Source organism: Elgaria multicarinata, chromosome 7, assembly GCF_023053635.1.
Source record: "Elgaria multicarinata webbii isolate HBS135686 ecotype San Diego chromosome 7, rElgMul1.1.pri, whole genome shotgun sequence".
Classification (NCBI taxonomy): Eukaryota; Metazoa; Chordata; class Lepidosauria; order Squamata; family Anguidae; genus Elgaria; species Elgaria multicarinata.
Genome location: NC_086177.1, coordinates 34334139 through 34358564, shown reverse-complemented (window position 1 = coordinate 34358564; position 24426 = coordinate 34334139). Strand labels below are relative to the sequence as shown.

At 43.0% G+C, this 24426-nt stretch overlaps 2 protein-coding genes across 3 annotated transcripts in view; both read right to left on the bottom strand.

Moving 5' to 3' along the window:
* Nucleotides 1-356: 356 nt before the first annotated feature.
* LOC134401060 (transmembrane protein 14C-like) lies at nt 357-7280 on the bottom strand. Its single transcript, XM_063129770.1, has 5 exons — nt 7159-7280; nt 4611-4687; nt 2777-2878; nt 1174-1261; nt 357-1012 (listed from the first exon to the last, which is right to left on the bottom strand). The coding sequence occupies exons 2-5, from the start codon at nt 4684-4686 to the stop codon at nt 955-957; spliced, it is 324 nt and encodes a 107-aa protein (XP_062985840.1). The 5' UTR covers nt 4687; nt 7159-7280; the 3' UTR covers nt 357-954.
* A 9670-nt stretch (nt 7281-16950) lies between these two features.
* GCNT2 (glucosaminyl (N-acetyl) transferase 2 (I blood group)) overlaps nt 16951-24426 on the bottom strand; it is a 47672-nt gene continuing 40196 nt past the window's right edge. For both annotated transcript variants that reach the window (XM_063130362.1, XM_063130363.1), the window contains exons 2-3: nt 18364-18456; nt 16951-17245 (exon numbers count right to left, since the gene is read on the bottom strand). In XM_063130362.1, coding sequence (XP_062986432.1) covers nt 17052-17245; nt 18364-18456 — 287 coding nt within the window. In that variant the 3' untranslated portion in view covers nt 16951-17051. The remainder of the gene's footprint in view (nt 17246-18363; nt 18457-24426) is intronic.

Genomic DNA, 24426 nt, shown 5'->3' with positions numbered 1-24426 from the left:
TCCAAAACTGATCTAGCCACTTCAGTGGGCCCAAATAAATGCCATGAAGATGAATGTGAAATTCTTTGAACATTCATAAGAGCAATGTACTGGATCCAAGATTAATCATGACTATCGTGTCCCATTATTTCAATGGATCTACTGACTTAAGTCTGGATCCATCCCTATATAAATGCAAATGATTAATGTATAAATAATACATTACTTCCCTGGAAGTGAATAGGGATGACTTTGTATACAAAACTGTGTATGCAACATTGCACCCACAGGACTGTCTGTCAGTGTAATAATATATTTGAAGAAAGCTAGTCATCAAGGAATCTGCCGTCAGCTGTAAAAAAACAAAACAAAAAACCTTTGAAACCCCAAAAGTTTCTTTTATTAGTACATGTCATTATTCCAGTGGCTTTTTACAGAAATTTAGCAACCTTTCACCTTCTTTTAAAGGGGATGAAATACTGTTTTTAGACTATTTTCTTAAATGTTTTGCCTTGATAGCAACTGCTTAAGAAAGGATACACATTTAAGTTAAGAAATTCCTGTATAGAGCATCCAGAATTTCATCTTGTCAAGACAAATGCAGAACTGAAGACAGGGAGATAAGGAACAAATTAAGCAAGCATGTTTCATGATAGGCATGTACGATGGTTACCATCATCACTTTCTCCCATTCATGATCTTAAAGTGCTCAAAGCTCTTGGTATAAATCTAAAAAATGAGACATGAAATTTGTAATTCTGTAGTCACTGTCTCTACACAATTGTGCAAAAGGAGCCAATAAAGATAATATCCTGATCACATAGAAACATACTACGTTGGTAGTTACAAGTATCCTTGCAGATGCGAAACTTTAAAAAATCCAAGAATTTCAGTTGTCTTCATTGCTTGTTCCAGGTAGGCATTCAGAAAGCTGCGTCTTCGGGCATCTTAACCTGCTTTTCATCTGCTGCACAATTATGGCTGAAGGGGTTTCTCCATCATCTGTAGTCCAAGTTTGCCCACCATTAGTAGACTGTTTAAATACAAATGCAAATCAACATCTCAGTAAACACTAAGCTAAATGGTTGTAACCTAAGTGATATAGTTACTTAAAGTGTACCAATATTCCTTATGTACTTAAACCAAATGATAGTTCAAAACTAAAGAGCTGGAGAACAAGAGCAGAAATAGTACCTGACACCAGCAATTAACCCTGCAGGCATGAATTTTCTGGAGTTATAGAATCTCATTCCCATCACGCCAGTCAAAGTCCCAGATGCAACTACGGGGAAAAATCACAACAATTGAAGAGATAATCCACATCAGTGCTAGCTGAAGCTTTATGTATTTATATCCTGCCTTTGTTTAGTGGAGTTCAAGATGGCATATATAAATTTTCTAAGGGCACAATCCTATGCATGTTTAGACAGAAAAAATCTGGCTTGGGAATCCTGGGAGTTGTAGAACTTTTTTCTACCTAAACATAATGTACATAGGATTTGCACCCTAACTAATCTTCCATGTAGACACTAACTAGACCCAGCACTGCTGCATCAAACTTACAGCCTTGACTTTGGAGCCAAGGATCTAGAATTATTTGCTACAGATCTCAAAACTCTGCCATTTCTTCTTCCTCACTCTGTTTTATTGGTAGAATTTTAATTCAGAGTGCAACTTACAAACAATGGAAAAGGAGGAATGGCAGGATTTAGAAAATACCTGGACCAGCAAGGGTGCAGGTGAATGACAGGTTTGGGCTGATAAGTATTTACTAAAGGTATACGCTTCTTTCATTTCTATACCGCCCAAGAGCAGAAGTTCTCTGGGCGGTTTTCAACAATGAATAATTCATTCAAAATACGCCTGAATTGCAAACTATACAAAGGACATCAGGACAAAATGATACACGGTATGGAGAATGTGGATAGGGAGACATTTTTCTCCCTCTCTCAAAATACTAGAATCCGGGGTCATCCCATGAAGCCAATTGGTGGGAGATCCAGGACAAATAAGAGGAAGTACTTCTTCACACAGCACATAGTTAAATTATGTAACTCACTACAAGATGTAGTGATGGCCACCAATTAGGATGGCTTTAAAAGGGGGTTGGATAAATTCCTGGAGCGAAGGCTATCAATGGCTACTAGCCCTGATGGTTGTGTGCGATCTCCAGTATTCAAGGCAGTAAGCCTGTGTGCACCAGTTGCTGGGGAACATGGGTGGGAGGGTGCTGTTGCACCATGTCTTGCTTGTCCATCATAGAATAGAATAGCAGAGTTGGAAGGGGCCTTCAAGACCATTTAGTCCAGCCCCCCTGGGTTGGCCACTGTGCGAACACAGTGTTGGACTAGATGGACCCTTGGTCTGATCCAGCATGACTCTTCTTATGTTATGACTTATAAATGTGAAGACAGTTAAGATTCTTCTTGTTAAATCCATGATCATACTGCAGCCCTCTGCACTACTTTAAAACTTCCCCCCAAGGGTTTCCTAACCCTCTGCAGCAGAGCAGATTTTTGGGTGTGCAGGGGGCTACGGAGGGGCAGGGGAGAGGGAATCATCCCTCTCCCAGTTGCACTGACAGAACTGCCTATAAGCTTATGAATTGTGGGGAGGGGATGGTGGGGGAAGTAATCATCGTGTATATTTCTCTCAAATCTGAATAAAGTAAGTGTGTGTGTGTGTGTGTGTGTGTGTGTGTGTGTGTGTGTGCACCCACATTTATTTATTCAGCTTTGAGGAAAATAAACAAAATGATGCCTGCACATTTTATCTGTAATACGAAGGACATACTCACTTAGAGAAAGCCAAACATTCTTTGGATCCTGAGACTGTTGATAAGCACCCAATCCTGCTAAACCACCAAACAGGAGACCAGCAGCCAGGGAGGGGACACTACCTAGAGCAAATGAATAAGATTACACTTGTTAGAAGATGACTGTATAAGTCCAATTAGCAGCAACTACACTTCTTTCCCCTTCCCTTTATTCACTATTTTAAAGCTTACTAAAATGGGAGAGGATACAAATATGTGTGGTGGCCCACCGTCCAGCTTTTATTTAGCTGTCTAACACATCACGTATCACAGCAAGCCTCTCAAGGTGGCTTACAAAATCACATGACCATTAGATTCAAAATCCTAAAAGGGTATAAACAACAGCATGTCCACAATCCATTAAAAGGGGCTATGGTGATTAGAATCATAGAATAGCAGAGTTGGAAGGGGCCTACAAGGCCATCTAGTCCAACCTAGTCCAAAAGCAAGCCTCTACTCAAGGGAAGCACACAACAATTAGAATTCAGGCTTGCCCCTGCAAGCCTGCTGGAATGGAAAAGTTTTAATTTATCCGAAAGTGGGAACGGAGCCTGATGAGATTCCTTGGGGAGAGATTTCTATGATTAAAAGTACACGCTGGCTCAGAGAAAATTCAGTAAAGGGAGCAGTGCTAGCTACACGTGATGGAGTGGCTTGCAATACCAGTTTCAAGAAGACGTCTGCAACCAGTTGTACGATTCTCTGTGCACTTCCTTTTTTTATGGATGTCCTTTAACAGTATTTTACAAGAACATAAGAGCTGAACTGGATCAGACAAACGATCAATTTAGTCCAGCATTCCGTTCCCACAGTGGCCAACCAGATGTCCATGTGAAGTCCACAACAGCAGCCTCCCACTCATGCTCTGTAGCAACTGGTACTAAGAGGCAAACTGCCTCCAATAGTGGAAGTAGTATATAGCCATCCTGACTCGTAGACATTGATAGCCTTACTCTCCATGAATTTGTTTAATTCCCGTTAAAACCATCCAGGTTCCATAGTTTAACTATGTGCAGATTGAAGACATCCTTGCCTGTCCTGCCTTACTACTCATTTGCATTCATACTGCAGAAGGCTCCTGTCTGCTGCCTAGCATTCGAGCACACTTTTTTTTTTAAAAAAAAAAGCCAGACAGTTATTAAGGGATGGGAACTTAAAAACACACACACACATTTTTGGGAGGGAGTTAAAATAAAATGATGGGCCTGTCCAAATCAGGTGTCCTTTAGAAGCTTAGGACTACAACCCTCATAATCCATGACCATTAGTTATGCTGGCTGGGGCTGATAGCAGTTGTATTCCCAACACAACTAGATGGCACCACGTGGGGAAAGCTGGACTACAGAGTTCTAAGAAGGCGAGCAAGGACTGCGATCATGAATCATAGAGAAAGGAAACTGTTGCTTTTTATATTCTAAATAGCCAACATTGCCTATATTGCTGATACCCAGCCTCTGGTGCTTTTGGTACAATGAGACCCTCACAACTCAATATTGACCTGCAAGCTCTAGTGGCACATCAGTATATTCCAAAAATTATGATGGGTTGGATTCAGATTTAGGCATGTGCAACTTCTCCACCCCTCCTGCCCCCTGAAAATTGGGAAGTCGGGGGACCCTGCTGAATAGGGTGAGCTATGCGTATATGAAGGGGGATCTTGGAAAATCAGGCAGAGGTACCTTTTATGGACAGCAGATCCTGGATCCAACCCTCCCTCTTATTTATACTAGCAAAAGCTATAGGGCACAAACAAATGTTCATATCATAATGTTTAAAGGATGGAGAAAATGGGCTTGGGAGTTTCATAATACTATACCTGCTTTTGCATAGCCAGCTATTCCACCTGAAGCAACCAGTGCTGCATAACCATAGCCAAGCCAGTCCACACTCATTCTGGAATATAAACATGAACGTATAGAATTATGCAAACATCAGATCCAGGACTTATTTGTTTTTGTTAATTTTCAGGGTCTGTTTTTTTCAGATTAGCAATTGGTTATTTCAGTTAAAAAGTAAGTGTGTGTGTGTGTGTGTGTGTGTGTGTGTGTGTGTAATACTTGATTATGCTGCAATGATTAAAAAAGAGTACCCCTAGTTTTTTTAATTGCATTCTGAAGGGGCAATTTCTATCACCCAGTGACTCAAAGCATTCAAGTCATCACTGGATCAGTTCACTGCAAGGGGCTAATAATCAAGTAACGTGAGATCAAGTGAGTTACATGTTGTGTGTTAAACAGGACTGCCTATTGGAGATTCTCCCTTTGCAACAGGGGTGGGCAACTTGGGGCTTTCCAGATTGGACTACAATTTCCATCATCCCTGACCATTCACCATGCTGATGGGAATGGTGTGCAAATCTGTTTATATTTAAATTTGCTGTTGAATTGAGGAATGCAGTAATTGCACCATCTTCTTGCTCAGTTTTCCTCTAATCCAGGAATAGGTATCACCCACGCTGTAAGTGGCCCCCATGGTCATGTTTGTGTGCCACCCCGTGTTTCCCTGTGCTGCTGCTGAATTTGCCACCGCCACAGCGACAGTAGCAAAAATCACAGCATTTTTTGAGGGAAACAAGGTGCTCAGGGAGTTCGCAGCTTTTGTGAAAACAGAATTGTGTACCTGAAAGCCTAAAGGATGTGCAATTCTGCTTGCAAACAAGGTGTGCATTCCCTGTGAGCACTGTTTCCCAGGAAAACTGCCACGATTTTTGCTACTACAGCAGCAAATGCGGTGGGGATACATCCCCTGGCAATGCAGCCCCCAGAAATTGCCCACCCCTGCTATAATATCAAGTATCTTTATTTCCTGCTCAGGCTATGGGCCATTCACATACAAAACAGCTCAGACAAAATAACATTAATACAAAATAAAGCAACATCTGAAACGCTTAACCCAAAATAAATTCACAATACATCGTGTAAAATTCATTTAAACTACACCATTGGTGAAAATGGATAATTATAGTCTAAAAATGAAAAACAAAACAAAAACTGCTAGGGAGACCATGAAGTCAAAGCATCTAACTTAATCTGACTTTAGTTGTGCCATCTCCACGCTTCCATGCCTCACCTCTTGTGCCAAGCTCCTAGTACCCCCCCCACCCCACTCCCTTGTTTCACTCTCCCACCCCCAATGTCAGCTTGACAGTCTTAGCATTCAAGGAAGCTATCAAGACTGATCTCTTCCGGCAGTCCTATCCAGTAGAATTTTAGGATACTTTTAGTATGCTTTTAGGATGTTTTTAACAGTGTATACTATGTTTTTAATCAGTATTTTATGTATTTCATGCTTGCTATTGTTCCCTGCCTCGATCCAATCGGAGAGGTGGGTAAGAAATAAATTATTATTATTATTAAAATAAATAATAATAATAATAAATAATTAAAACAAAGGAGGGAAGACTGTGCTCCGTCCCCTCCCCGTTTTGTGTCAATGTGCGGAGGCGCTTAGGTGGCCCAGTGGCCATTCAGCTGGCTTGGCTGCCCCTCCCACCTACCCCGATGCGCCCTTGCCTTTAAAGTGCGCTGCTCTGTGGGCCCACGGAGGCAGCCCTGTGGCTAGTCGGCTTCCTTAGCTGCTCCTCCCACCTGTTCTGGCATTCCCGTGCTTAGCTGGAGTTTCTTTTCCTTATGTGATTTATTTATTTATGCGAAGCTCCGCAAGGTCTTGTGGAGGCGGCCCAGCGGCCATTCCGCTTGCTGAACGGCCATTCCCTTGGTCCCGGCCCGCAGCTCCGAAGCAAGCAAGGCAACAGCGCCTCGCTCCAAGAGGAAAAAGTAGCAGTCAGTGCCCAAACTTTCTAAAACCGGAGCTTCGAGGGTTTGCCCCTGGTTGGCTTCGCGATGGCGGCTGCACCACTTCGGATCTCACCCCTCCATGGCGCCTGCTGAGCATCCACCTGTTGCACCGCTGTTAAAGGCACAAAGCCTCCAGCAAGACCCAGGTGGGCAACTTGTGACCCCACCCCCGATATTTCTGGCCTACAACTCCCATCAGCCAGCATGGCCCAAGATCAGGGATGATGGGAGATGTAGGCCAAAACCTCTGGAGGGCCACACGTTGCTCATCGCTGATCTAGAACGATGTAGCAACCTTTGGGTAGGAAGAAAGCGTCTCCTCCTCCCCCCCATCATCCCCCCCACCCCCAAAGGGCCAGAACACTCCGCCTTTTACTAAGCGCTGCTAACAATCCCATCTGGATTGCGGCCGCCCCAGCCCCAGCCCCAAATGTGCTCCAGCCAAAAGGCACCTAAATTACGAGGCGGGATCATTCCTAAATCCCTCCCGCTGAATTACACCGGGAAATGAAACAGCTCCGCAGTCAAGGGGTCCCGTCCCCCCCGCCGCGCATTGCACAAACTGACCTTCCGCCAAGGTCACGCCGAGGGCCCGGAACCCTCCCCTCGAAAGCGGAGCCGCCCAGCGCCTTCCAAAGGCGATCGAGTCGATTCCTCGCGCGAGTAGGTCGCGGCGGGGAGCGCGCAAGGCGGGGACGACTAGCAGCACGCCCGACGTTTCCTAAATCGAGAGAGAAGGACGAGCGGCGCCTTTCCCGGAGTTCGTGCAAGCGGTGGGTGGGGTAGCAACAGGTCCAGTGGAGGCTGGTGGCTCCGATTTCGGCGGGGCTCTGAATCCATCTTGAGTTTCAGTCAGAACCCGCCAGAACTCGGGGGGAAAAAAAAGCTATTCAAAGTGCTAAACCCATTTGGGAGCTAGGGTTCAGCACTTAGATAGCTTCTTTAGAGTTCTGTCTGGTTCTGGCTGAAGAAAGGATCCACAGCTCCACCGAAGTCGGAGCCACCAGCCTCCACTGGGGATAACAGCAGACCGTCCATTCGGTCATATACTGCTGTTAGTTATAGTGCCTAAACACACGTTTGACCATAAATCCCATAGAAGGCGAGAGGCTTTATTTCCAAGCAATTATGCTCAAGAGTCAATGTTATTTCAACAGAAATGTCACATGTGAACGTCAATCTAATATATTATTTTATCATATTATAGTATTTTATTCTAACTTCTGTTATATTATTTATTATATTGAATTGGATCCTGATTGAGTCATATTTAGAGTGGACATTGGAATCAATGGGACTTGTTAGCCATCCCTAACCTCAGTACTATTTATTTCAATTAGTCTACTTTATGAGTAAATCTGCATCCAACAATTATATTTATTATATTATGAAACTTGTTTTGGGATTTCTGTCCAACTCTGTGTGTTTGATTTTAGTTCTCAAGCAGGTTCAGAATAATTTATGGTGAAGTTTGAAATAATTTTAGCAACCATCCTATCCTACACCATCCCAGCACAGCCCTTTGCATCACAGCAGTCAAAATGGGTGGTTTTTGAAATAGGATTTCTTTCTGTGCATTTCATTTTAGGAAAATCACGTCTGAACTGCAGTGCCAGTTCAGATCTCTAAATTAAGTGGGATCATAAAAGTGCTCCAGAACATGCGCAGAGTACATGCTCTTCATCACAACCCCCTCTAGGGAGCAGGGGTTGAAAGCAGAGTTGCACACCAAAAGGCTTCTTTGTAGGAAACTATAGCTACATGTGGGGGAATGGGTGTGAAAATGATCAAAGGTGATCAAATACAACTGAATATCATACATGGGAAGCTCACACTGTCCCCAGAGAGATCAAACCAGGAAATGTTACATTAAAGCAACCCTTTGTTTTCAGGTTATGAAAGTACAGGCTTTTGTTCATCAGCATTAAGAAAGATGTGACTCAGCACGTCTAGCTTTAACCCCTTTATAGCAAATCGTTCTTTGTGTGGAGCAAGCTGGAACATTTGAAGTTACTAAGATTGCAGTCCTATCCACACTTACCTGGAAGGAAGCCCCATTGAAGTGTGGGACTTACAAGTAACATGCATAGGAAAATTAGTAGGCCAGGTTACAGGCCGCCCCCCTCCCCTTTGCTGATGGGCAGCTCCATCTAATGGGATGTAGTGGACAGACCCCTGGGTCAGGGGGCAATTGGGGTGGGCCATGGCAGAGGTTGTGTCTAGGGGTGCCAGCAGGCATGCCTTCACTCAGGTGGGACAAGCACAATGTGTCCAACTGTGACAGCTGTGTAAGTTTGCTTGAAGGCTTCTCTGTATCAACCAAAGGGCATTTCCAACTCATGTGAAGCCGGGTCCATTTGCTGGTAGTGTTACGGACGAGGGACTTTGTTTCAATTATCTATCAATAGTTCAGTACTTTGGAAGTATTTAGCCTCCTGTTCACCACCTAGTAGCAGATTAAATACTTCTAAACAAACTATACACCTAAGATTGTTTCATGGGTTACAATCTAACAAGAATTAGTACAGGAAGTTTTTATTACAATGTCACATAAGAATATAACTTATAAAACATTTTTTGTTGTTAAACAGAGCTCTGTTAAAGATCCTTAAACCTTAATAGTTTAACAAGAAATAAGATTTTTTTAAACACATCTTGTTGTTAGATTTCTAGTCTTAACATCTCAAAAAGGAGAATGAAAAAGTTCCAAGTTCCCTATTCAATACTAAATAGGCTATTCAGGTGACAGGTATACAGGCCAAGCGAACTTCTAAAAAGAAGCTCCCGCATTTTAAAATCAACACATATTTATACCTTTTTTGTGTAGAAATTACCCCATAACTAATATTATCTACTGTCCCCTAAATTTGGGCTCACAGTCTTAAGGATCTTATTGATATTAAACTTTCCTTAAAAAAATTGGAACATACATATAAGTTTTACACATACTCCTTACCAGCTAGATAAGATCAACTTTGAATTATACCTTTGAGAAAATCTTTGCTAAATAAACTTAAGTAAATAAAATTTTCTACACATATGTATATCAAACTTTTTGATGTGTATACCTTACACAATATTTTTGCTCATTAATTGCTAGGTGAAAACTTTAAGTAGACTTTTGACCTGGAATAATACATTCACATGTTTATTACTCAAATAATGTTTTTGTCCAAGTGGATACCATCAAGGTCATCTTGACCATTATTTTTATGCCAGTTACCTAGATTTCATGGGAAACCTGCTTGTGAACCTGTATTATTTTTAATTAAATATATCCATATGGTTGAAGCCTGCAGTAACATCTTCAACCACTAGGGCAAGTCTTCCCATTAGGTTTCTGCTTTCCTTCACAAAAAGTGCTCCGTTTTCTTCGCAGTAGGAACCGGAAGGCTACAAATATGCAGCCATGTCAGAAATCATTTCTAACAAGATGCTTAGCATTAAAGAACATTGATGGTGTTTTTGATTACTTTGTGCATTTTACTGCTTTTTAAACCAACAAACTGCAATAACTTTTATGGCATTCCGTGTAACCTCTTTTGACCTTTTTTGCTTTCTTGTGCAGTATGAAAACGAGTGATTTTATTGTTTCTATGCAAGACATTTTCCCCCTAGCTATGCTACAAAAAGGTGAAAGATAACATCCATTGTTCTAGAAAGAGCACCTTGTACCTATGGCATTTACAGGTGAAAGGAAATAATCCAAATGTACGCACATACATGCTTGGGAAAAGTTATATTTCAAATACTGTGTATATTGACATGCACATGCACACACATGAACCGCCCAGAGAGCTCTGGCTATTGGGCGGTATAGAAATGTAATAAATAAATAAATAAATAAATAAATAAATAATCAATCTACACTTCTACCCTGTTCTTCCCCTAAGAGCTCAGAGTAATTTATATGTAGTTTTCTCAGGTGGTCTCCCATCCAGGCAGCTTGTAGGCTAAAATCCCCCACAGAGAAAACCAGGTTGGTGCAGCAGTCAGTGTCAGGCTAGGACTGGCAACAGCTGGGTTCAAACCCCCATTCAGTTATGAAGTTCACCAATTGACTTTGACCCAGTCATTATCTTCCAACCTGGTCTACCTTTCAGGGTTGCTGTGAAGATAAAATAGTGGTAGTTCTTCTGCTGCCCCTTATGCCTGGAACGCTCTACCAAAACATTTGAGAACTACAAGTTCAACCACAGCTTTTAAAGCTCAGCTAAAAACTTTTCTTTTTCCTAAAGCTTTTAAAACTTGATTTTGTTCTGACTTTATACTGTTAGTTTTACCCTACCCAGTGCCTGTTGTTTACCCTACCCTGTGCCTGTTTGCATTCTCTTCCCCTCCTTATTGTTTTATTATGGTTTTATTAGAATGTAAGCCTATGCGGCAGGGTCTTGCTATTTACTGTTTGACTCTGTACAGCACCATGTACATTGATGGTGCTATATAAATAAATAAATAAATAAATAAATAATAATAATAATAATAATAATAATAATAATAGTTAGGGTGGCCACTTACCCATCATCAAAAAAGAGGAAATGCATCACCCAAGAAGATGACAAAAGCACCAATTTGCCTAAAGCATTATAGGCTAATTTAAATGTACAGATGCAAATTTAATTTAAACTATTATTTAAATAAAAATTCAATACATCTCACCATGGGGATGGCAACTATAACCAGATGTCTGCTGTCCAGTTGCTAACTGTTGCTAGGAAAATTCAAGGCCTCTGCTCTTGCTTCTAATGCATATGCTGAGTTTCTTAACTGACCCCAGAATAGTTTTTAAATGAATATTGTCTGTTTTTTGTATGTATTTTATGGTTTAAAATTTTGTATATTTCTCTTGAATGTTCACTATTTTTAACTTTTGTAAACCGCCCAGAGAGCTTTGGCTATGGGGCGGTATATAAATTTAATTAATTAATTAAAGTAATAATAATGGTCCTTGATCTTTAAACCTGATGTGGATTGGCAAACACTTCAAATAAAGGATGCTTTCAAATACTGAACTGTCCTCTGTAAAGGAGAATAGATGGCCACTGTAGTGGGAGAACAGAGTATGCTACCTGGAGTTCCTTGGAGGATGGCTGGAATAGAAGTGTCATCAGTCATCATTTTAATTGTTCACTGTTTGTGGTCATTTCCCACAAGGTAGTGGAAATACATGTAAGGCTCTCCCAAGTCAATCAAATAATACGGCAGTGATGAGAGAATGACGACCCTTTTGCACCTGGATCCAGGGGCTCATGGTCGAATTGGTGCTGGTTTTGCCAGCTAGTCAGCAGAGCGGCAGATTCCATCTGTATCTGAGACTCCTTCACTGGTGTGAATTGCTGGCAGAGTAAAAGCCTTGTGTGTTATTGCTGCTTAACTTAGGAAGGAGGAACAGAGATAAGGTGGTGGGGATGGAGAAACAGAGCAAAAAGAGAGATTGGAAGGAAAAGGGGGGTATTTCAGAGAGAGGAGTAGCAAAACAACCTGTTGGATGGGAAAGATTATGGGCAGTTGATCGGTGGAGCCCAGGGCAGGATTTACATTACTGCTTGAGCCTTGTGTGGCGCAGAGCAGTAAAGCAGCAGTTTCTGCAGCTGAAACTCTCCCCATGGCCTGAGTTTGATCCCAGTGGAAGCTGGTTCTCAGGCAGACGGCTCGGGTCGACTCAGCCTTCCATCCTCCCAAGGTCGGTAAAATGAGTACCCAGTTAGCTGGGGGAAAGGTAATCACGGCCGGGGAAGGCAACGGTAAGCCACCCTGCTATAAGGCCTGCCAAGAAAACGTCAGCGAAAGCTGGCGTCCCTCCAAGAGTCAGTAATGACTCAGCGCTTGCACGAGAGGTTCCTTTCCTTTCCTTTCCTTTCCTTCATAACAGTTTATAACAGTATTTACAACAATACTGACACATTGCATATACTGTTTTCAAACCACTTTCAAAGTATTGTATCCTGCTTAGTATAGATCATCTGGCCTAGGACTGGGAAGACCCAGGGTTAAAGCCTCACTGAGCCACGAAGTTCACTGGGTGTCCTTGAGCCAATCAGTCTCAGCCCAATCTACTTCACAAGACTGAAGATAAGTTATCTGTCATGAAGATAAACTAGATAAACATGACTATAAAATGGAGATAGGAACGCTAGGTACACCAGTTCAGAGAAAGTAGGATGGGGGAAGAAAAATATGACTCAAATGTAAAGACAAAATGAGTAGCATAAGAAATGGTGTCGAGGAAGGAGCGTCACATAGAGTGTAAAGTGGCCGGTGAAGAATAGGGTAAAAATAAAAGCACTGTGAAAAAGTGTAATAGAAATGCTTGTCCAGAGTTCAAGTAGCAACGTGGCCCTCTTAGTAACAAAATAAAAACAAATAGAAATGGTCAGTGATTTGAGTTGTGAACACAAAGGGGGATTTAGACGCCTGCATAACACATTCAAGGAACATATGAACTAGACTTTTCACTGCCACTCTGCACCCCGTGCCCATGGGTCGCCCCCCCACCCAGTGCTGTCTACACATTCGATGTGTATGTGAAGGGGTTCTATGCTGCAAACCGAGGTACCTCTGGGAGGGTGTTTCATTCTCCTGATTGCAGCGCCAGTGTCAAGAATAGGCACAGTGGGGCACTGGCCGAGGGCCCACACCCCAGCAAGGGCCCCTGACAAACGCCTCCTGGAGTTGCTCCTGCTCTTCACCACTGCAACCGGCTTGTTCTCTTAACGCTCACTCTGGCCCAGACAACAGTGGCGGTGAGAAGATGCCCCTGCCTCCTTACTCACTGCCTGTCAAACAAGCAATGATGAGGAGGATGAGGTGCAATAGCAGCTGGGGGCAACTGCAGTGAAAAGGTAAGCCCACTGAGGGAGGGAGACCCTTGAGGGTGTATTGCAACCCTCAACGATCTGGAGCTGGTGCTGCCCAGTTGGCTTCCCCTGTTGATACAAGAGGGTTTTTTGAAGAAACACCCCTAAAGTTGTTCCAAAGAAATCAGTAGCGTTAAAAGAGGCACTGCAGGGAGGGGGGAACACTATCTAATTTTCTGGGTGTTAATTAACATTCCATATGAACAATTGATTCTTCGACAGGTAATCAAAACCAGATGGCAGAGTTGCCTGCTCTGTCTTTCTTCTGCTTTTCTCTACAGATCCACTTTAAAACAAGAAAGGAAGAGGGAAGTCTTATCTAAGAAAACAGGCATGGGGCAAAAGAACAAAGCCTTTCAATGGAATGCAATGAAAGTTGATCAGTAAAAGCATTTGATATCTGAAATGTGCAGTTCCGTCCCAACAGACAACAAACCCAGTGAAGCCAAGCCAAGTGGATCTTGTGTGCTTGGACAGAGTGACCAGGTGCAAAAGAGGACAGGACTCCTGCTCCTATAATTGTGTAGATGTAAGAGAGAATGTCAGGTGTAGCTTGCCATCATCCTACATGCTGTCTCTGGACTTTTGCTATCATAAACATTTCCAAAGGAACAGAATACAGTCCAGCCCATATTAAGTCCCTGTAGGCCCAACTGATTGAAATGGGACATTTACATACCTGCAGTAATCTATCCCACTGAAATCAATGTGATGTGTGGAGCCAACCTATTCACATTTACTCAAAAATAACTCACACAGAATTGAAGGGGGCTTAATGCCTGGTAAGTGTATTTTAGGATGTGATAATGTCCTTCTTTTAGTTTCCATTTCAATTTGATGGTGGGGTCTCACTGGGGAGAAAGGCAAATTAGAGGGGAGCCCCCCTCTCCACTAGTGGCAGAGAAAACACTTGCTGTTACAGCAAGGAAAGAACAGCACAGAAAACTGCTTTATATTAGATGACCTTGGGCTAGATAGAGGCCTGATTCAGAAGACACCTTAAACCACGGCTTTAACCACAGTGGTTAAGCCAGAAAGCCTTATTGACCCTGGTTAAAGCCATGGTTTAAGGTGTCTTCTGAACACAGCCTGGCTTTCTGGCTTAACCATCATTGTTAAAGCCGCGGTTTAAGGTGTCTTCTGAACACGGCCACTGTCTCACAACCGAACTCACTTTCCAGGGTTACTGTGGGAATAAAGGAAGGGGACATGTGTACACTGCCCTGGAGTTTCTAGAGGAAGAGGGGGATTCCCAATTGGGTGCCTGCCAGGTGTGTCGGACTACAACTCCCATCATTCCCAGCCAGCAGGGCACTGAAATTCCCTCTTCTACACAACTGTTAAGGTACAAGAACCTTATTTTCTAGATTTTCTATACAATGCAAGGGGTTAGAAACTTGTTTTTAATATTAAACCTTTTAATTTTGGTTGATCAGTCTCTGAGGGTGTTAGCACGATCATAAAAGAAACCATCATGGTTTCGTCCCCCACCCACCCTCGCGTGTGCTGTGTGCACACCCATCGTTTGTATAATTCCCAGCGATGCAGCGTGGGTTGCCATGTTGTCCGAACCTGTCACGCCACGTGATGGGGTAACTTTGTACCTACCCTCCACCCTCTACTGCAAGTCATGGGTTGTAGGGTCAGTACAAAGATACCCTCTGCTGTGCCAGGCAGCAGATTCGGATGACACAGCAACCCATGCTGCACTGCGGGGAATTATGCAAATGAAGGTTGTACATGCAAGGCGCATGAAGGTGGGGGTTAAAGCCATGACAGCTTCTTTTATCTCCATGATCATCCGAACCCAGTCTCTGTGTAACCTTGGACATCGTATTTTCAGTTAGGTCTTAATTATATTTCTCATGTTAACTGTTTTTTTGTGCGGATTGACATTTGCTCATGTTTGTAAGCTCATTGTTGTAAAGACACAGTTGCAGATCTGGTTGAAAAGCTGGAAACCTTAATGTAACTTAATAGTAAAGGAATTTTCTTGCAGTTTGGTGAGTGTTCTTTTTTATTATTGTTAATTTAACAAGCAACCATTGCATTTAAGAACTGAAAAATACAATGAACAGCCTTGTATCCTAGATGGGTATCTAAAAGTGTGTCTGACTGTGGGGAAAAATAATTTCAGTTAAATTAAAAGTAGAAAAACAGACTACAACTGAGACGCAGGGAACATCTTCCCCAGCAAAGGGCTAACTGGAAATTATCATGTGCTGGAGAGTTTATTAACACATCAGTGAGCCCCTTTTTTTAACCATACCTTCTTCATGCATGCAGCGGATACCAAGCAAGAACTGGTGGACCTTTTACATTACTAGAATCCTTCTGTGTAAAATTCCAGCCACAACAGCTATGAGTGGATCTCATAGTTGAAAAGTTTGAAGAAAAATTACTCTGAAATTTTTACTTCTTTTTTTTAAACCTTTTCTCCTGAGGGCTTCAAGCATATACTGATATCATCTTTTCAGTCTTCTCTCCAAACTGTATGAGATGGAAATTTGGACTGTGTGTACAAATGTTTTCTAAAGAGCAGTAGCTTACCCCTTAACTAAGCACACAACATTCAAGAAGCCAGCTTTCCTCAATCTGATACCCTCTAGATGTGTTGGACTATAACTCCCATGGCCATGCTGTCTGGGGATGATGGGAGTTGTGAACCCTACATGTCTGGAGGACACCAGGTTGGGAAAGGCTGGCCCTACAAGCTACCTCTGCTCTGAAAAAAATACCTGGTACAATCTCTTGATTCAAAAACTAATAAATTAACTATTTCCTTGGTGGTTCACTTTTCTTCATCATTTTTGGGACCATTAACCAGCCAAGCCAAACACAGCAAAAGTGTAAACATACAACTGGTCCAACAAAACTAATTCTTCCAGTTTTATATTTTATGCTCCTTCATATATACCCTTATTACTATGATCTGAACCACCCTCACCACTCTGCCACACACATGAGATTCCCATCATTAAAGACATGAGATGGATCTCTATTAGCATATGGATCCCTTTCTCATTCCAGTGCAGATAATGGAAGACCCCTGACAGTCCATGAATTGTCTTTCTGAATTGCCGGCCTTGGCCTATTCAATATCAAGTCCGATGCTTGAGTGCAGGTACAAGCTGATATAAACTGTCCAACTGTTGAGTTCGAAGATGAAATCACATCGCCAGATCTTCCAAGGAGATGTAGACCGTTTTAATCCGTTTACCTGAATGATCACTTAGTGAGTCCTGATTGCTACATGTTCATGGTTTAACTCAACCAGCTTGAAATCTAAATTCACTGTCCATTCATCCCCATTAATCAGAAACCGTTCCCAAAGTGTTAAGACATAATACCTGAGTGCTTGGGGAAGATGGATAATCCAGTTCCAACAAGGGATGCGTATTTTAAAAATATTTTTAAAAACCTCGCCTAATGTACAGATGGCCCTGAAATCTTATTTCAGAATTAGTGCAAAAATCATTCAAGACAGTAGAAAAATCACCCGTATTGAACATCCTAAAGATGTATGATTTCAAAGTAAACCTGATTCTTCCAGAATGTTGGCTCTACATTATTGCTTCTGTTCACCAATTCCTTTCTTTCTTTTCACTGAAAGTACCAACTTGGCTCCACTGGTATCTCACTCTGGTTCAATGCCCTCTCCCGAAGTGTCAGTTCCAGGCACTCCACAGTAGGTGGGTATGTTCTGAGCTCAAATTTGTTGGCAAACAGGCTTTTGGAGTTCAGCAGCCACTTCAGGTCACCGGTTCCATAGATACAAATGTCCCTGATGTAATGACCTGCCAAGGAATAAAATATCAAGATCACCACAAAAGCATTTTATGGGCAGGACAAGAAGGGCCAAAATGCATACCTGTGCCAAGATCTTTGCAGCCCAATCCTAAAACGAAGAAGGTGTCCCTCCAATTTCAATGAGACTTGCTCCCATGTAAATGTACATCACAGCCTAGACCAGCCTGATGCCTTCCAGATGTGTTGGCCTGCAGCTCCCATAATTCCATTAGCCACATTGGCTGGGAATGATAAGAGCTGCAGGCCAATTCATCTGGAGGGCACCAGGTTGGTCCAGGCTGTGCTATACATTCTCTCTCTCTCTCTCTCTCTCTGTACTATAATATGATTTCTAGGCATTTATTTATTTATTATTATATTTAAGAACAAAAGAAGAGCCATGCTGGATCAGACCAAGGGTCCATCTAGTCCAGCACTCTATTCACACAATGACCAACCAGCTATTGACCAACCACCCTCTCACCCATGTTCCCCAGCAACTGCTGTATATAGGCTTATTGCCTCTGATACTGGAGCGACCACATAGCCATCAGGACTAGTAGCCATTAATAGCCTTCTTCTCCATTTCTATACCGCCCAATAGCCAAAGCTCTCTCATGCTACTCCAGCACCAATGGAAGTATTTTCTCTTTTCAAATAAATAGCGAGAGCTTTGAGGCAGGAGGGATAATTATGCTGTGTGGCTAAGCCACAATCCCATTTGGTTTTCTTTAGAAGCCAAGGAGATGTGTGTGGTGCTTACGGCTGGATGAGCCAAGTACATAAAACTAACCCTGCATGATCATGCAAAAGAAGGACAGTTTAGTTTTCTTTTCACATTTTAAATGAGGAAGTTGGTCACTGAGACTCGGCTGATCCCATTTCCAGAGTGTGGCCTACCAGGAACAGAGGAGGGCCAAGGGCCAGAATGGTGTTTCTTGGCCTGTTCATTGCAAGTTCTTAAATGCAACAAGTAGTTTTCTGAACCCTTTTGAAACCATCACAGAGTGGAAGGAAAGGCAGGACCAGCAGAGAGCATTGTCACGGGACACAATAAAAATCAGACGTGGAAGAAGTCAATTTTTTGGTGCTAGAAAACAAGCTGTCGAAACGCTGCATGCTTTACCATGACATCCTCCATGGGACTGGCCTCCAGTGCTCCACTTCACTGCTCTCAGGTTACCTTCCCAAGAAGCGTTTGGCATGGAACCAGGGACACCTGTGATTTGAAGAGAGAACAAGAGAGAAAGACGTGTCTTGTGAGGGCACAGTGCTTATTCTTAAAATGTCAGATGGATTATTGAAAAGATTAATGTTGCTGGCATCGTGTGGGCGCTCTTAGACATCCTGGTAAAGGCAATGGATCTCACTTAAAATCCTTGAATTTCACGTTAAGCCAGCTCAACATATATTTTAAAGCTTTTTTGTTTTTGTGTTTAAACAGCAATTTTTCTAGTTTTTATAAAAGCCCCCCCCAACACAAAGTCTCTCTTCCTATATCACCCGCTGTTCAAACAGTATCTTTATGACAAAGTGTGGCACGAGTGTCATTTTGACCCGTGATCTCTGTAGTTAAACAAACATGAACATCCGTGCAAGAGAATGAGCCCACATGATGCATAATGCTAAAGACAAGGTTTATATCCTGTGCCTCCTGTTCTCAGTCTGGCATTGTGCAGTCAAAGGAAAAATAGCGGTGAGGAACAGTGGGTGTTACCACGAAACCACCATGGTTTTTAATTTTTGTAAACCACCCAGAGAGCTTTGGCTATTGGGAGGTATAAAAGTGCAATAAATAAATAAATAAAACAGGAAGATGGGAACCAGGGCTGGTGCCACATTCCAGGTGCCCCTCGGCATAGTGTTGCAGATGGGGCCATTGTCGAGGAAATGTGTGAATGGGCTGTTTTATCTGTGCCCACCATCTTGCTGTAAGCCCCTTCTATTAGAAATTAAATTCTGTGGCAATTTGATCCAAGCTGTAACCGAAAATATATTGAGTAACACTTGCTCAACCAACAAGAAGTGTTGACACATTAGTCAGAGTCTGAGCCTCCCGGCGAGGACAGGAAGAGTAGTAACCACAAGGAACAGATGTTCCAAGACTGCAATACCCATCCACGTCTTGTTTTTCCTGTCCTTAGAACTCTGCACATGCCTATCATTGGTTGAAAAGCTTACCTATTATTGTATTATGATTGGTTTAGTATATGAGGAGGTTCTGTTGTTGCTTCTGAGGATGTTAACCTCTAAGTATGTTAGCTTTGCCTGCAACTAGTGGGCAGTCCTTCAGATCCTCTAGGGCAGTGGTTCTCAACCTTCCTAATGCCGCGACCCTTTAATACAGTTCCTCATGTTGTGGTGACCCCCAACCATAAAATTATTTTCGTTCTTCTCTACACAATCCATTATCATGGGATGGTTTGCTAATGGAAATAATACATAACAATAGCTTTAATAATACAAAAGATGATACATGACATAGTTCAGTCAATACAGTTTCCTAAGACCATTGGAAATATGTGTTTTCCGATGGTCTTAGGCGACCTCTGTGAAAGGGTCGTTCGACCCCCAAAGGGGTCCTGACCCACAGGTTGAGAACCGCTGCTCTAGAGGTTGCCACCTTGCAGCACTGCTCTGGCCGCCACTCAACGAATCTCAGTTAGAGGGAACCTGCCTTTTCAGGGTTCCTCCACACCATCCGCCCTTGCGTCCCTTCCCTGCCGAAGTCCCTGACCACCCACTAGTCAAGGCCCCCACCTGCCCACTCGTTCATTAGCCAAAGCCCCCCATCACAGCTCCTCCATGCCTGCCCGCTTCCTCACTTGCTTACCAGCCAAGTTTCCACACACACACACACACACACACACCTGCCTGCAAGCCTGTCACCATCACTGCCACCAAAGGAAGGCTCTTGCTCACGTTTCACAAGCAGAACAGTGAAGTTGGGTCCCCCAATTTGGCTCAGTTTGACCAGGCTTTTCTGGTTTCATTGCTCAGGTGTGTGTGTGTGTGTGTGGGGGAACTGTGTCTGGTTTCTATTCATTTCTTTGTTTTAAATAATGGTAGTAGAAAAACTGGTTGAGGAGTAATAGCAACTCTCAACTCCAGACATGATCCCAGTTAAGGCATGGGAAGATCTTGGCTTGCTTTGAATGGCATGGTGCATTGCAGAGCACTCAGAGTAGCACTGATGTGCCCAGCACTGAGTCTTTGAAGGGAGTCTTTGTTAGTTGCATTTGTAACCTGAGCGTCAAGCACCTGTTGCTCCCAGGACAGTTCACAATTGGTAGACTCCAACCAAGGTCCTAATTAGAGTAGACCCATTGAAATGAAAGGGACCAGCTAGGCATTATTAACTTATGTCCCATTCATTTCACGTTTACTTTAAGTAGGGCTTCAGATAATAATAATAATCATAATAATAATAATAATAATAATAATAATAATAATAATAATAATGTATTTGTTACCCGCCTCTCCCTCCGGATTGAGGTGGGGTACAACATAAATGCAAATGCCATAAAATACATATAATTAAAACATTTAAAACTAATACATTATTAAAAGCAGCATATTGCATTGGATTCTATCCAATAAAACTAATACAATACAACCACATAAAATCAATTTAAAACAGATATAGCATCATCATCCTCACAGTTCATACTTCCATAGACACTGAATTGATTTTGAAAGCCTAAGAGAATTAAAAAAGGTCTTTCTTTGGCACTGAGGCATGCCTCCCTGGGAAGAATATTCCAAAGAGAAGGTGGCAGCACTAAAAAGAACTCTGTCCTCAGTCACCTCTTGCCTTACCTCAGAAGGCAGGGGTCCCCAGAAGAGAACCCCAGGCAATTATATCAGTTATCAGGCAGACTGTTTGGACCACTTTCTCCCATACAGGTATCTGGGCCTAAACTTGAAGGGTTAAGCTGGAATTCATAGAAAGCCCACTTAATCCACCGCAAGAAAGTAAGATTGTAACCCAAAAGTGCTCCGATCAGTGCATGAAATGAACTGAGACAACTGTGAGTATATACAATTCCTGGTATAAGCTACAAAATAAGACCCATGGATAATGAGAGTAAAAAGAAAAGAAAAGGTGAAGACAGGAAACCAGTTTGACATTAAGATGCCCCATAGTCAGCTGCAGTTTCAAAAGGACAGGAAGGGACCTGCGCTACCATTAAGCGGAGTGAAGCAGTGTTGGGAGGCAGAAGAATCACACAGTCACACAGAGGAGGGCCAGGATCTCTTCTCGATCATCCCAGAGTGCAGGACATGGAATAACGGGCTCAAGTTACAGGAAGCCAGATTCCGGCTGGACATCAGGAAAAACTTCCTGACTGTTAGAGCAGTACGACAATGGAACCAGTTACCTAGGGAGGTTGTGGGCTCTCCCACACTAGAGGCATTCAGAGGCAGCTGGACAGCCATCTATCAAGTATGCTTTAGGGTGGATTCCTGCATTGAGCGAGGTGTTGGACTCAATGGCCTTATAGGCCCCTTCCAACTCTACTATTCTATGATTCTATGAATTCATTAGGAGGAGAGAGCTCTGAACCACCCAGCGTGCTCTGCACCCCATCAGGTAGGCTGCTGCATTGGAGGACACTGTCCCATCTCCAGTGTTGAAGACAAATTCACCTGCTATTTAAGTTGGCTTTTGATCATGGAATGGGAGGTGGTGCCAGCTTGTTCTTTGCCTCAAGTGGCAAAATGTCCTGGACTGGCCCTGGCTGTACCAGCCTGACAAGGACTATTTCTACCATCCATATTCTAGACCAGGGATCACCAACCTTTTTGAGCCCATGGACACATTTGGAATTTTGAGAAGATTCCAAATGATGAAATGGCTACTGGAGAAGTCCAGGCCAGTTATAAAATGGCAACAGATCACTATGAATTTGCAGGATTTTTACAGAGGATCTAGACAGTCAGGAAAGTTTAAGGCAGTTCTCTCTAGGCACAAATCAAGACCCTTGAAAACTGGCTGGCCTATGGAAAGATGTTGCTTCAACAGGGAAGTGAAGCCATCTCAGGCCCTATAAAAGCAGGCAAAGGCCTGCTCTGCATTAGGCCCCATCTCCTTGAAGGAGCAAGCTGTACTTGAAGAGTCCAGACCTGATTCTGTATCTCTTGGCTTCTGTGAGGTCTAACAGATGGGAGGGCTGCTGGGGGCTCCATCCTTTGAGTCCAAGGATGCTGGTAGCGTCAAATCCTCTGGCCAGGAGAGCATGAGAGAAGGTACTGAATGTTCTCCCCTGGGGAAAGTGGTCTAAACCTTGTCCTCATCTGAAACTTCCATGTCAAGGTTTGGGATCGCAATACCTGATGGAACGCCTCTCCCGACATGAACCTATCTGTACACTGCACTCAACATCTAAGGTCCTCCTCAGAGTTCCTACTCCGAGGGAAGCTTGGAGGGTGGCAACAAGGGAGAGGGCCTTTTCAGTGATGGCTCCCCGACTGTGGAATGATCTCCCTGATGAGGCTCGCTTGGCGCCAACATTGTTATCTTTCAGGCGCCAGATTAAGACTTTTCTCTTCTCCCAGGCATTTAACAGCATTTAACAACGCTAAGTTTGTTTTCTAACAGACCCCAGAACTGTTGTTTTTAAATGAATGCTGTTGTTTTTATACTGTTGTTTTTATGTTCCTGATGGGTTTTAAATTTTGTATACTTTTTAAAATATTTACTGTTTTAACTTTTGTGAACTGCCCAGAGAGCTTCGGCTGTGGGGCGGTATATAAATGTAATAAATAAATAAATAAATAAATAAAAGTTGAACAGAATCATTTTCTGGCTCATGCTAAGCACAGGCATATATGGAGTTGAGCTAGTTCTCTAGCTCTTCTTTTGGGGAAACCATCAGCATTTCAGTGAATAAAATACGTAAGATTATTTACATCCTAATTGTAACATAACCTTCTGCAACAAAGCCGTAACAGATGTTCAAAAAATGTAGCTTTCTCTTAAAATCCTTCATTCCATTTCCTTCCTTTGGTGGAAGCAGATGGACTGTGTTTTCCTGAAACTGAGTGTCAGCTGATAACAACAACTATACCCTGTTAACACTAGCAAGTTGCAAAGACACAGAACAGCCCCAAAGAATGTAAACGCCACTGAAATAGATACTGAGCTGTATCTAGGTGATATTCCTACTTGGCTTACCATGTCCCCTGATAAAATGGGACATCTTATTAAAAGATTCAGCAACTCTAAGGCACCTGGGGAAAATTATTTGCCAGCAGATTTAAAGCCAACCTTAACTGGCGAAGGTCTGAGGTGTGAAGTATCATTCATTACAATTAATGAAACAGGTTGGGAGACTATTATAGAGGTGTTAACTTTCAAGCAAGGGGAATAAAAAAATCTGAACTATTTACTCATTCACCAGTTTGGCAGGTATTGCAGTAAAGTTATATCCAGGGCCAGCTCTAGGTTTGAGGGCTCCATGGGCAAAATGCCCTCAGTGGCCCCGTTCAGAGGACATGCTAAACCATGCTGCTTAACCATGGTTTACGGTGTCATCTGACACACATTTTCCCTGACCATCTGCACCAAAAACCACATTGTGGTTAGGCTCACTTACCACGTTATGCAGCATGGTTAGCAGCACTAACCATGGCTAAAAGTGTTGTCTGACAGGTGTCTGTGGTTAAGGGGCCATGGTTAAGGGGTTGGCATAGAGCTTCCAGTACAGAGTTTCTTAACTAGGCAGGGCCGCTCTAGCCAGCGGTCTCTATGGCTGCTCTGGACTGCTGATTGATACGCTCACTGTGGCTGCCGTTTCGTGTTTCACATTAGGTTTTTTGGAACGACTTTTGCTCTTTTTAGCAGAGCCTGCTTACAGCAGAGCTTTTTAAATCCCCGTTTGCAATTTCCCCATACGAAGCATCAAGCGCCATTACACCCCTCAGGTTCTAATTACTGTGGCGGCGCTGCCTGATGACGCAGCTAGCTCAGCTGTCCCGGAAGGCTTCTGCCTCCCCTGTGATGACTGTAGAGGTATAGGAGGCATGGCGATGCAGAAAGCAAAGGAACCGGTCACTAAACAGGGCAATGCAAGCATGTAATTGCTGATTTCATTGGTGCCTGCTCTAAAATGACGGCCGTAACTGCCAGGGCTCCTAGCGCTAGGGCTGCTGGGATACAGGGTGGATCAGTTGGAGGAATCAGGTG